The sequence below is a fragment of the Mastigoproctus giganteus genome, chromosome 5 (genome assembly GCF_048544385.1).
Source record: "Mastigoproctus giganteus isolate SK-2022 chromosome 5, ASM4854438v1, whole genome shotgun sequence".
In the NCBI taxonomy this organism is placed as follows: Eukaryota; Metazoa; Arthropoda; class Arachnida; order Uropygi; family Thelyphonidae; genus Mastigoproctus; species Mastigoproctus giganteus.
This window is the reverse complement of record NC_143579.1, coordinates 347,442-361,359: the sequence shown is the minus strand read 5'-3', so window position 1 is coordinate 361,359 and position 13,918 is coordinate 347,442. Positions and strand designations below refer to the sequence as shown.

General features: G+C 44.4%; 1 protein-coding gene across 1 annotated transcript in view; it reads right to left on the bottom strand.

Moving 5' to 3' along the window:
- Nucleotides 1-6,203: 6,203 nt before the first annotated feature.
- LOC150085117 (uncharacterized) overlaps nucleotides 6,204-13,918 on the bottom strand; it is a 173,051-nt gene continuing 165,336 nt past the window's right edge. The window contains exon 7 of the mRNA XM_090373879.1: nucleotides 6,204-8,598. Coding sequence (XP_090230005.1) covers nucleotides 6,460-8,598 — 2,139 coding nt within the window. The 3' untranslated portion in view covers nucleotides 6,204-6,459. The remainder of the gene's footprint in view (nucleotides 8,599-13,918) is intronic.

Genomic DNA, 13,918 nt, shown 5'->3' with positions numbered 1-13,918 from the left:
TCGATAGCGAGCATGAATCCTTCAGTCTCGGGGTAGGGCATCCCGCTTGTGAGCCATGCACTGGAAGCAATGTTATCGATGTGATCTTGATTGAGGTCATTGTAGTGTCTGCCGTGGAGTGTCTTCTTTGCGCATCTTTCTAACTGGGGATTCCTCGCTTAGTTGATTGGGGGTATACCACTTATCTATCGTCCTTATGACCTCGTGGAGTAGTGCTGTGTTGTCTCGAAGTAATCCTTCAGGTTAACTATCGCTGTTTTATGTTGCTCAGTGAGGTCTATCAGGCCCCTTCCTCACTCTTTCCGAGCTATTGTTAGTCTCTCCACTATTGATTTTGGGTGGTGTTGGCGACTCTTGGTCATCATAGTCCTTGTCTTTCTCATGATATCCTCCAGATCGATGTTAGTCCAATCTATGACCCTGAAGCAGTATGTTAGTACTGGTACTGCATAGGTATTTATGGTTTCAACTGTGTTCCCTCCGTTCAAAATTGCTTTCAGCAGGATTCTGAGTCTCTCATGACTTTTTTTTCTATTAGGCAGTTTTTCGTTTCCTTCAGCTTTAACTGCTGAGCCTTCATCATCCCTGTAGGGCTCTCCTTCTGCCATAACTTCGATCCCTTTAGCAGTCAGCAGCTGGTAGTTTCAGCCAACTAATTTTCCCTGGTTCAGTGTGTGGGTTTTCCATTTGTGTAGACCAAATTCTATTCTGATATCCTTGCGGAATTCTTGTGCATTGAAATTTCAATGACAAAAATAAGAAATGGTTTTATCCAAATATGGAAACATCGTATTTAATTACGGGTCTTTGAACCAAAAATTGTTTTATTTTGGGTTAGAAAATCGTCCTAATTGTACGTGCACAGATCTGCGTACTAGCCGAATGGGCAGGAGCGGGAGTGCAGTAGCACACGCTCTTTGAATAAACCGCGGTTCGAGCCCCTGACTGCTGAATACGGTCGATCTGGCAACCCGCACTGCACCTGCGTGGCAGATTAGGGTCATTTCCCTCCGCATGAATTGTTGAGGAGGCTTCCATCCTGCAGTGGGTTGATGAAAGCTGCGCTTTGCTTTACTTTTTACTGCTGGAATCATATTTTACTTGATTGCCCCCCCCCCCCCCCCCCCAGTTATATGAGGAGGACTACAGGAGGCAGTTATAATGCCACAACTTGTCAGAGGGCGAGGGTACGTATGTTTAGATAATAAAGAAGTGTTTCAGGATTGCAATATTCGTTTTTAAGAAGAGGAGAACTTTCTTTTCTCTTGCTCACAGTTCATAAATGCTCTACACTTTTTTTTTTGTCTTCTTGGTTTAATTCTTTTATTAATTTAATGCGAATTATTTTAATAATTTAAATATAGATCCAGAGAAACTATGTAGATATAGAAATGTAATAAGAAGACTAATTTAATAATTTATGTAATAATCTTTAGCATTATTACATAAATTCATTAACCACATATTCTGTGTTTTAGCATCTCCAAATTTTGTAAACATCACGTAAATATGCTTGTAAATACCGATATAATGTAACCACACCCTCTAGCCACGTGCTGTCTATGGGTGTCTCGAAAGAGAAATAAACAGGTAATAATAATAATAATAATAATAATAATTTGATCTCGTAGAGGAGGGGGAGATTTTTATTTTTTATATAAATATAAATTTTTATATAATTTTTTAAAATTTTGCACTTATTTTTTTATGGTTATTTACTTATTTTATATATATATATATCCAATATTTTAAAATTAAATAAAAAAAAAAAAACATAAGCCAATAGTATGGCAAAAAAGTGTAGAGCGAAAATTAACATAAAAATAAAACAAAGAACGGAAAATGGAGGGTAAAGGAAAGACAAAAACAGTAGCCGAGAAACCCTAATATAATTCCGCACTTTAAATCCAATTAATAAAACCGAATAAATTTAAAATTATTCCAAGTACTTAATAATTTAGCGGTACCCCCCCCCCCCCGAGAGGTATTTTTTTTTATTTAATTTTAAAATATTGGATATCATATGGAGGATTTGCGTGTCGCTGCCTCTAATGAAAGCTCAATATTTATTTATTTAATTTATTTTAGCATTTGTCATTATTCAAATATATATATATTTTTCCCCCTGGCTTACTTTGGCTATGTGGGGGAGAAATTTAATTAATTTTTTTTGTTTTGTTTGTTTAATTATTATTTTTATTTTATTTAAATTTGTTATTTTTATTTTATTTTATTAATTTATTTATTTTATTAATTTTTTTATTATCATTATTTAAAAAAAAAAATTGTTGGCACTCAGGTTTGGGCAGCCTGGGTGCAGGATTTTGGCACCCACTTGTATAACACTACCTCAGGTGGGTGCGGGATTGGTGGCAATTCGCGCAATAAGAGCTTTAGTAGACCAGGTTGGAAAACGTGCCTGAGACGAGCCCAGGAAGCAGCTGCCCAGGTGCGACTGCTTCCTGGTGGTGAGGTGGGCTGAATATAATGGTGAGGCCACCCGTAAGATGTGAAACATGTATAATCTGTCACGCATGTTCACGCATGTTCGACAATAATAGTAGGTCGATTTGGACCAGAGTGTTGGGACCACCATAGAACAGAAACAAAGATGAACATGATGTTTCTTTTTAAGTGAAGTTGACACACGTTGTTTGCAGCCCACTTTGGCAACTACATGTGGATTTCAAAAGCTCCCCTCCCCTCCCCACTGAAAGAGACCGATGTTTACGCTTTCTTCGGTAGCGTAGTGGGGTCATACTTCTGCACAACAGGAAGCGAATGCGGATAGCAGCTGGGGATGCTTTCATAAACAAGACGATGCAATAACAATAATCGTATTCCATAATCTTGACAACATATCTATGATTACCTCTTCTTTTAAATTCTACTCTGACCACAATCCTATCACATGTGAAATCGCCTTACAAAAAAATCACAATTATCACTTGCCCAGAAAAGAAAACCAACCTGAGAGAGAACTAACCTTTTCTACTAAATTCCTGAAACCAGAAATCATCCTCAGACGTCTCAGAGAATTCAACTGATGATCCTGATGTAGCCCTAAGCCACCTAGCCGAAGAGCTTTATGGAATAGCCAAAGAGGGAGCTGCAAAAGAAATACGCATCACCTCCAGAACCTCTGTATGGTTTAATCAAACAATCAAACAAACTTTTCTCCAGAAACAGAAGGCTTACAGACGATGGAGAAAATCAGCTGACACCGAAAACTTCAGCGCCTATAAAAAGGCAAGGGCTCTCTTCTTAAGACAAAAACGACTTGCCTGCAACCAGTTTGCCCTGGATAAGCTGAAAAGATCTAAAAGACTCCAGAAACAGAGCCATAAGCAAATCAATATGAAGGAGAAATATTTAAAGAATGGACTGAGCTTACTTTTCAACAGACCGACCAGTCACATGCTCCACCCCCTGTTACACCTTTTGGCCCTCCCTTCAAACCTCCAATATTACTCATAACCATAACCCGAAACCATCTGATGGAGATCATCAAAAAACTTCCACTGAAAGCTGTTGTGGGTCCCGACCGGTTTCCTCTGTTTCTAATAAAAATCTGCAGTACATATATTATAGACCCACTAGTCCACATTTTTAATAAAATCTTAGAAAGTGGTAAGATTCCAAATATCTGGAACACATACTTTGTGCGGCCAGTCCCTAAATGCAGGAATCCCAAGCGGTCTCAAGATTTCAGGCCTATTGCCATCGGCTGTGGGTTCCTAAAGATATTTGAAAAAGCAATCCAGCCCACCATTGCAGACCATTGTTTCAATCACAGGCCTCCGTACCTCCACACTGTGATTAAGTGGAGATCTACTAACAGCAACCTCCTAGACACCCTTACCAGAATCCAGAAAGCCCTCAACAACAGGACACAGCTTGATGTTATTTTCTTTGACATAAAAGCGGCCTATGACAAAATAGATATAACAGCTCTAATCACCATTCTCCAGCAGTACTTTAACATCACTGGAAGGACTCTCAGTATCATTAAATCAATCCTGGAACATAGACATCTCATCATATCACATCGCAGATTTCAGACAACTTGCATTACTAATAGGGGTGTCCCACAAGGGGAAGTCCTATCACCAACCCTATTTGCCGCAGCGCTGGAGCCCTTCCTGGCATCCCAAACGGACTTCCAATCATATGCTGATGACCTGAAACTTTATATTACATCCTCTGACCAAACTCAGGTTCGTAGCACTACCTTGCAGGCAAGTAAAACCATACATAACCTTCAACAATATTTGGCTTCCATCGGACTACAGATTAATCAAGAAAAAACAGCTCAAATGTCCTTCACCTGAAAGAAGTCACGCAATGACATTAATCTTATCATCAATTGATCACCCATTCAGAAAGTTAAAACGCACAAGGATCTCGGATTAGTGTGGAATGAGGGGCTGACATTCCAGGCTCACCTCCTGAACACAAAAACAAAAATGTACTCCGCTATGTGGGCGATCCGCCAGGAACTAGTGGGAATTCATGACACCGACTTGTAAAGAAATATGTTGTCGATGTGTCTATCCTATACCTCTCTATGCCTCAATCATTTGGTCCTCTGCTCCCACAACACACTGCAACAAGTTCCTCAGCCTGGAATACTGGCTCCTAAAATGGCTCAACTGGCGGACTGGCAACGAATACACCATTTCTAGGGCTCAGTTCTACATAAATCTGGAAGTCACTCCATGGAAACAACAGATTGTGGCAGCAAACCTTCTTACACTTGCCAGACTAAGCACAAGACGACTCGACGCCCCTGACATTACGGATTTAATAAAAACTCCACGCATTGCCGAAAGGAATCAAATGGACCCAAGGCTCCCACTCACAATCAGCTTGAACAACCTAAAAGGATTGAGACGCATGTTCCCAGGAAACACAGTAGATCTGATGAACAATTTAGCCATCGACCTGGATAGATTCTGCGAGCAGCATTCATACAGACGTCAGAAGCTAAAGGACACATATGCAAACATACACTTATGAGACGCCACCAGAAGGAAAATGCCACCACAATGCATCCCGTTAAAGATAGGCGAAAAGGAAAATAAAGTGAAGCCATCACTGGTCCTCTCTCTCTTAGAATCTACTACTCCAAAGACGCCTGGCTGCAATATTACGTTCAAGATAGAAGAACCACGTGCAACAACCGGTGAAGGACTGCCTCATTTCTTTATATTTTGTATATTTCCCTCATGCTTATGTAATTTATAGCAAATTTGAGAAAATAATATCCTTTAATTCTCTTAATGATGTAAAATAATAAACACTACGTTCTGTACCTGTCGGGTTAAGCATACATGGGCCTCATGTAACCGCCAGGCACATGTCCCTGTCTTAACCTCTGTGTGTAATATCACCCCCCTAGCTTTCGCTGTCCAGGGGGTGGCTCTTTGGCAGAGCAATAAACAGATTTAATAAATAAATAAATAAATATAAATAATATTACACCGTGATGACGCAATGACACGCTGTCATTACAGACTCTTGGCTGTTGCGATCCCGTTGGACTCGCATTTGTGTTATCGTATAAAAAAGAGACGGACACGATTTTAGGTGATGAGCTTAATAACGGTGACAGAAAGCGGTGTCTCAATGAACTCGTGAACAAATGGCAAACACGATGGGACACTGGGATTACTGGGATGGTTGTAACAGGAACAGTTCACCACAATTTATCCCAGACGTTACGTTTTTGGCACCTTACGAGTTGGTTTACTCGTGGCTTGGAAGCACCTTTCTTGGTGTATTGGATCTCTCAATGGGAAGTTGTTTGCATTTGCACCCATTGATACTGATAGGTGTTTGTACGATTGTTGTATCCATGAGGCCTACAGGACGGCGCTTTGTGGGGTTGTTGGGTCCTTTGTACGGTTGTTGGATCTCTTGCGGAGTTATAGAATCCTCGATTACTTCTCTCTGGGCAGCGCAAATTTGAAGCTTTCCAAGAGTTCTCCAAAGCAGTTGACGCAATAACAGTCTCGTGCCTCCCTCGCGTGTCCCTCAAACAATTTTCCAAATTCGACAGCTTTCCGAAGGATTTTACCGGAGGGAAGGTGAGCAGAAGATGAGTGTCGCTGGTGAGCCAGAAGTTTCGACTGATAAGTTGTAATGGTGAGTGTGTGTGTGTGGAGGAAAGGGGTTGAAGGGAAATTAAAGAAGAGCCACCCTCCTTCTCCGACTGTCTTTAATGCAGTTAGACTCCTTTACAGAAAACTAAACTAAACTAGGCGTCAGTACATCAGTTATTGTGTGCCGAGATTAGTGACCCTCGCAGTGGAGGCTGATGCTCCACGGAACTGCTCAATCCATTTCGCTCTCAACCAGGCCCAGGGTGGCTCAGTTCCAGCTCTTCCAGGTGCAGCTCGTTCCGTGGCGCTGTTAGTGGTGCTTCCGCTTCGCCCCAGGACGGAGCTGATCCCCCGTTTACCTGCTGTCCCAGTCTCGCACCTCCACCATCAGCGGTGCGTCCCTCTTTCTAGGCCTCCCCGCCTCGTACCTCGATCTCTCGTGCTCCGTCGACTTCCCCGTGGCGGAGTTAAAAGTGCCCTTAATCTCCAGCGGGCTCGATAAGGGAGTGAAGCTCGGAGGATTCACTACGCTCCCTCCGAAATTAGACTTCCTCAGGCTTCCCGCGTACGGAGAGGTCGAGCGATAGGACGGCGAGTGCGGAGGGGAGGAGGCATCGGTTCTGGTGACCGGATGGGAGGGAGGCGTGGGGGACCGCCGTCTTCCAGAATCTCCCGCAGAAGGAGGTGCGGGGGTGGAAGTTCGAAACTGACGCTGCCGACTCTCGGCAGAGGATCGCGACGAGGACGTCGTGATCCCCTCTGCCCTGCTGACCCATACGTCGCTGTCCCGGTCGGTCGATTCCAGAAGGCCTCTCATGAACAGTTGCCTCTTGCTGTCGGAGCTGCTCCACCCGCGAGGGGTCATCTGTTCCCCGTTGTAAAGTTGGTTCTTCAGATTCTTCTCAAGCGTTGAGAAACTCTTTGTCAACCCCCCGTGAGTCTTGTTGGCTCCCGGAGAGGCGTCGTAGCTGCTCTCACCCTTGCTCAGATGCCGAGCGTTTTCGTACCCGCTGCTGTTTCGGAATCGCGATTCGTTCAGACTGTGCTTCACCCCCGTTGTCCTCTCGATAGTGTTGTACGTGCCTCCGGGGGTAGAAAAACGCACGTGGTTCGTCGATCCGTTGCTACGGTGGTGCGGACGGTCCAAGGAGGAACTCCAGCGATGTCTGGCCGAGTCCTCCTCCTTCCCGAACCAGGTCTGGTGCGTTGATTCATGCGGAGAGGGGTCGTCGTGCCTTGGGGAACGAGGCGAGGACAGTTCCCTCTTCTCGGGACGGTGCACAAAGGCGGGGGAGTAGCTCCTGTCCAGCTCGTCGGGGAGTTCGATGTGGATAATCTTCTCGTGGCCGTTGCGGAACGACTCTTTGGACGAGTCCAGCTTCGTCTCCTTCCGGGAGGAAAACAACTTCGCGTGGCGCGGGAGCGTCTGGGCATCGCCGAGAAGGTGGGGGGAGCGCAGAGGCTCGTTCTCGCAAAAGGGCTTCCGAGGTGCTTCTCTGTACGACGATGACCTTTGAACTCGGTTTCCGGGCACGAGTATGGGTCTGTCGTCGAACCGGAATGACTCGTTCCGTCTTACGCGGTGCTGCGCTTTTCTCAGCGAGTCTTCCGCGAGGGATGGCGAGGATTTCCACACCGATGATGACTTCAAGGGGACGGGGTGGCGGCGCGGCCAGTCCGTGTTGTACGTCCCGTTCTCTCCTAGGTAGAAGGTCTTCAGGGGAGTTCTGGGGGCAGTTTTAGGAGGAGCGGTCCGAGTGGGAGATTCTTTCGGGCTGTGGGTGGAGAAAGAGCGGACCCGTGAGTCTGCTGTCCGACTGCGCTGGTCGTAACTGCTGCTGACCTTTGTGGAAGCGGCAGACTTCTGATTGAACTCGCGTTCCACGAGGAGCTCGTTGTCGCCTGCGATTACGATTCTTGGCACGGGCTTTCCCTGGTGCTCGTGGCGGTCATTTATCGGTGGACCCATGTCTATCTTGATGACGTTGCCTCCAGTTGAAGGCCTTTCACCGCCCCCGTCGCTGTCGTCTGACCCGAAGTGGTCGGTGAGCCAGCGGGTGGTTTCCGAGCTGCGGATTCCTTCCTCTTCCCGTAGACTGAGTGCTTTCCTGGTGAGGGGGTCGCGCCTGTCCGGGGAGTGTTCCCGCAGAATGTTCATCTGCTGCTCCTTCCGCAGCTTGTCCGACAGACTCTCGAGTCCGTCGTCGGTGTAATATTCCACGTGTCTCGTTGTTTCGGCGGAGGCTTCGGGGAGGGCCTCCGTGACCTCGTCTTCGGGGACCTCGTCGTCGTGCTGTTCCTCGTGGTGGTGCGTGCGAGTGGTCTCTGTGGTGAGCTCTCCGTCCTTCAGCTCCGAGACTTCACGCACTTCGTCCTTGTCGGTGACCTTCTCGGATCGGCTGGTGTAGTGCGTGAGTTTTCCGGGCCTTTCGCTGCCTGGGCTGTGAGGGAACGGGGCGTCGACTGGTGCTGTCAGCGCCTTCTGGTGGATTTCCTGCAACGAAAGTTTTCACAAATTAATTGTTCTGTTGATAAACTGTTGTTGTAAAAAATAATTAAAAGAATTAATGAAGAGGCAAGGTTTGGCGGCTAATTTGCTCTCTCTCTCTCTCTCTCTCTCTCTCTCTCTCTCTTTCAGGTCAGGGAATGACCACCGCATATCCCCGGAGCAATATGGCCTTAGTTGCTAATGCTCCTAAAAACCAAATAACAAACAAATCTCTCTCTCTCTCAGCCGTAATAATAGGGACGTCCATTTTAACGGCAAACTGGACGGAAAGAAAATTCCTTTCGATGACCGCGCAAGTTCTTATTTATTTATTTATTTATTATTAAACACACAACACGCATGCGCCCAGTTAAAGTGTATATTAAGAGACCAGTGAATGGAGGGAGAGGTTTCATCTTTCTGGGCTGCATCATCACGAGTTGCTTCAGCGCTACACTACCAGCAAATACATTTTATTATTTATCAGTTTATTTCTCCTAGGAGTTTTCCAGCACTTCTTTTATGAATGTTTTGCTCGTGCAGAGTTTTTCAGGATTCATACTTAGCTTATTGAATAACTTTAGAGTGTTTGCTTTAAAGAATCTTCCGAGACTATCCAACTGCATAAGTGCTGGCTTCAGTTGCTGTTCCTTACCTGCAACTCCTCTGTTTTTCTCGTGGGTGATTATCCACTCTCGGGCCTTCGGTGAATCCAGCCGTTCCGATAAGATCTGAGCAAGTGTCATCTTATTCTTTGTAGTGATCGTTTGTCTCCAGGGGATGCTTCTAAATTGGAGTATAGTATACCTCTTGAGATGGTAAAAGACTTAGCTGAAATTCTGTTTAGCTGTCCCGAAAGACAGTATTCCAGTCTTAGAAAGGACTTGATAGTATTTTCAGCAACTAAAGACCAGATTTGTGACGTGTAAAGGGGGAACTGGGATAACACATTTGTTGATCTACTGCTTCATTAAATCCAGGTCTTTGAGCTCCTGCCTGGTTGTCCAGAGTGCCGCGTATGTCTTCTTACGAATAGATGCGAAGTGCGGGAGGTCAGTCCTTCGTCCCATTTGAGTCCGAGGTGAAGATGTGACTGAACCTTTTGGACAAGGATGTCATTCGCATATATTTCTGTTTTTTGTTCGAATTTTATTTCATTCGTGAAGGTCATTTCTGCAGTCTTGTTTTCATTTAAGTGTAGCCCGATACAGTCTAGATTTTTTATTTTGGTGTTAACCACTTGGTTGCAGAAGTCAGCTGATTTCTGATCTTCTGAGGCAATAAACAATTTAATGTCATCTGCATATGTGAGGAATTGTTTCCTGTTTAGAGCTAAGAAGGGCTCTAGCACTATGGCAAAAAATGCGGCAGACAAGACGCCACTTTGTGGGACTCCTTTATCAACCTAGTACGTAGCGCACATGTTTCCGTTTGTTAGTGTAATTTGTGTGCGCTGAAGAGAGTTCTTTAAAAAATGGAGGACATTTCCCGCAATGAGGAAGCAGTCCCGCAGAACGACCATGACAGCTGGGATGGATACCTTATCAAATGCTGCTACCGCATCTAAAAAGACGATATGCAGTTGCCGATTGTTGTTTAGTGCTTGCTGGACAGCTCCCAACGAACAACGGGACTTTTTTCTAAATTTCCTTTTATGAATTGGGGGTATTTGAATTTTGATGGCTTATGGGGAAAGTGATGATCCAATAATCTCGGAAGGATGGCCTTTTTGAAGATCTTTAGGAGAGATATAATCCGAGAGAAATGGGAGTGAAGTCTTTGTGGTTTTTAGGAAAGACAAAGAATCTCATCTACGAGGGACCTCGCTTCTCCTGACATTGTAAAAGCTTTCACTTTTCACTACTGGGGGGGGGGGGTGTTAATGATGTAAATGCTGCGTACTTTAACGATGAACAAGCTGAAGACCTCTGGTCCCATAGCTTTATTTGGTAACTTTACTTGTTAATCGCATTGGTGAAGATTTCTTTATTTCTTTATGTATTTCTTGACTAAAGAAATACATAAAGAAATACTTGACTAAAAAAAAAAACAGGCATAATTGCAACGCCTTCATTCTGGGATACCTGTGGCTGGAGGATTCCATCTGCTGCCCTTAGGGCCAATCCCGAGCTCTACTCGCGTTCAGCACGACTCCATCTCTCTCACAAGTTCCTCCCTCAGCACATGTTCAAGCAAACCCAGGCACTTCACGCCGACCTGAACAAATTGGCCGTTGACCGGACTTACCGGAAAAAAAATTATGACTAGTTGGACTAATGAGCAATGACTGATGTGTCCCTTGCATCTGATCCTGTCTGATTCAGCTGCTGCTGCTCTTATCTCGATGTTATGCCAGCTGGATCAGACCTAACTCTCGTGAGGAGTTCTCTCTTTTGTATCAAAATATGTTTTCATTTGTATAATTACCTTTTTCATTTTGTAAATAATTGTTCGAGTGTCCCGGAAATATCGGGAGGGTGTAAACCCCTGGCTTTATGGCCATGAAGGGAAATAAAGATTATCTCTCTCTCTCAATGTGACATTGCGCAGTAAGGGCTTGTGGAGCGCAGAAACTCCCATTTCCAGCGTAGTGATGAGATGGGAGGAAGTGATATTGCGTAGGAAGGAATGTCGCTAGTGTCTTTGTTCGTATTGACGTTTTCGTGTGCTGCGCTTTAGTTAATATCGGTGGTGTATTCCTTGTGATGTAGTTAATTCGATTGTTGTCGAGACATTCCCTAACTGGCTATACATTTTAATCGATTTTGTAAGCTGCAACATTAGTTTATCACCATCGTGATATTGTTAGGCCTAACTCAGAAATCGCCGACTGCCTCGTTTAATGGTTATGTCCGCATGGTTTAATGATCTGTTCTCACAATCCGTTGTTTTGTCACCACCGATTCCTCACCGCATAGTGCACCAGCTGGCCAAGTTATCATAGCGGCCCTTTACTCGATTCAGAATGGCAGATTTTAGCGCATCAGCCGTGCCGCTTACTTGCTGTATATGTCTGACGAATGATGACTTCATAATTAAATGCGTTACTTGTCACCAAAATTATCGCAATAAGCCTGATTGTACTTCCATCGATGTTAAGAGATTGAACAAAACTAGAACAAACTCGTGGCACTTGTGTAGATTCTTGCGGAGAACAGGTTAACGACCTTGAACAAGCAACAAGAGTGACCCTCTCGCAGACCGACCTAGGAAATGACGTCTTAGGCCATCCTGAAGGATCAATTCTTGAAACCTTCGGATGCGATATTTGCCCGGAAGAATGCGCACTCTGAACGGTGTTCCGCTAGACAAAGAAACAATCATAACCTGACTGAAAGGCAGGAAGAGAACCTTAAAACATTCGTCTAGCGTGCGGAATTAAGAGACATCCTTGCAGAATGCATCAGCCCACTTTCGATGCGCTTAAATTACGCTGAAAATCTCGCGAGCAATTTCATCCCTGTACATAAAGTGCTACAGAAACTGCAGGAACAGATTTTTCTTCTCAAGCTCAAGCAACAAAATAATAGAATACTGCACACCCTCAACCGTCTGGGGGAAATATTAGATTGCTTTGAATTCGTCCTCAATGCTCAATGTGCCTCAGCACTCCAATTAACCGATGAATCGTGCTATACGAGACAGAACTACTCCAAGAAAAGTAGAAGTGAAATGCAAGGATTGCGCATGAAGATAGAAAGTAATGAAAATCTGCAACATAAAACAAGGAATGCATGGAATCCGGGGAAAAACATATTAGAAAGAATAAGAAATCCACAAGAGAGCCAAATAATAAGTGAATTTCAAGCCCAGCCGGCAATTGTCAGATTGCAGCAAGTCCCGACAAGCAATACCACCAAACCCAGTGAAACTTCAGGGCCAACACAAGGAAAGGATTTCACACATTCTACTGAGAAAAATGGAAAGGAAAATAAGAAGGGCTCAGAATTATTAGGACATCAGGAACCACTGCAATCATTGGCATGCATGCGTCCCGAGAGTATATGAGCTCCAGTGTTACCTCTTCCATGTCAGATCAGGTCCCTGCAAAACCACTCACCTATGCGGTGCGTACATCGTCAAGCTACCTGAAAACATAACACTTTCGAGGTTAAAAAACCTGCCCAGCCCAGGATTTCATTTCTGCTCTCGCCGAGGATGGCCGAAGATGTGCGCAAGTTCAAAGAGAAGGTATTAACAGGTCCATAGCTTCCTGGAAGAAACAGTCGGTTTTCTGAAATCTACAACATTACCTCAGTTGCACCCAGGGAACAAATTTTCTTACCAAGGCTAGGGCCCACAACACAGCCCAGAAACATAAAAGCCATGTCTCAGGGTGAACGTGGGATAACTGTTGAAGTAAAGCAATTGAAAACCCGACACCCAGCTTACTCCCCCTTTATAATCTCTTGCCCACCAGATAAAGCAACTCGCCTACAAGACGTAAGCGCCTGGCCAGTAGGTACCTTATTCAAGCTCTACAGAGACAGATGGGTCAGATCACAGGTTAAGAATGATGCAAGGAACGAGTCTCAATAGCAATAAAAACCCCAACTGGGTATGCGGAACATCCACTTGTTTGCACAAAACGGGAGGAGTTATTAGACATCTCAAATAACAGTTCATAGTTCATTAGACATGTCAAATAATAGTTCATAGTTCATTAGACATCTGAAATAAGCTGCACACCTTACAAACGATGATGATGTACGAGGACCTGGATTTCATTTGCCTAATAGAAACCTGGTTGGGAAATGGAAAACAGTTAGATCGGCTAACTGCGGCAGCAAACTGCAAATGTGTGGGAACCGGAAGAACAGATAGGCGAGGAGGGGGAGTTATAATTTGCTATCAAAATAAATACCAGCCTATAAGAGAACGAAAAACCAATTCAAATAATTTTGAAGGGATTTGCGTTACCTTTTCAAAAGAGTATGTGAAAATACAGTTGCGCATTACACCAGAGCACACACTAAGGAAACAAGAAATGAGCTTTATGCGTGGCTTGCTGCAAATCTAAATCCATCAATTGACACAATAATAGCGGGAGATTTTAATTTGCCTCTTCCAAAACACAGGGAGGCCAAGAAAGAGCTGGATGCTACATTGGGTGCATTGCACTTAACGCAGCACCGACACCCGTGACAAGGGGAATGCAGCAACTTGACCCGTTGTACCATAGTTCATTAGCCATCAAGCTAATACAAAATTTCATAACATTTATGTCGGACCACAACCCCATTGAAGTAGAAGTAGCGCTGAAGATCAATAAATGCAAGGTAAGCACGCAAATTGGTCGAAACAAAGTAGTAAGTATCTTTTCTCG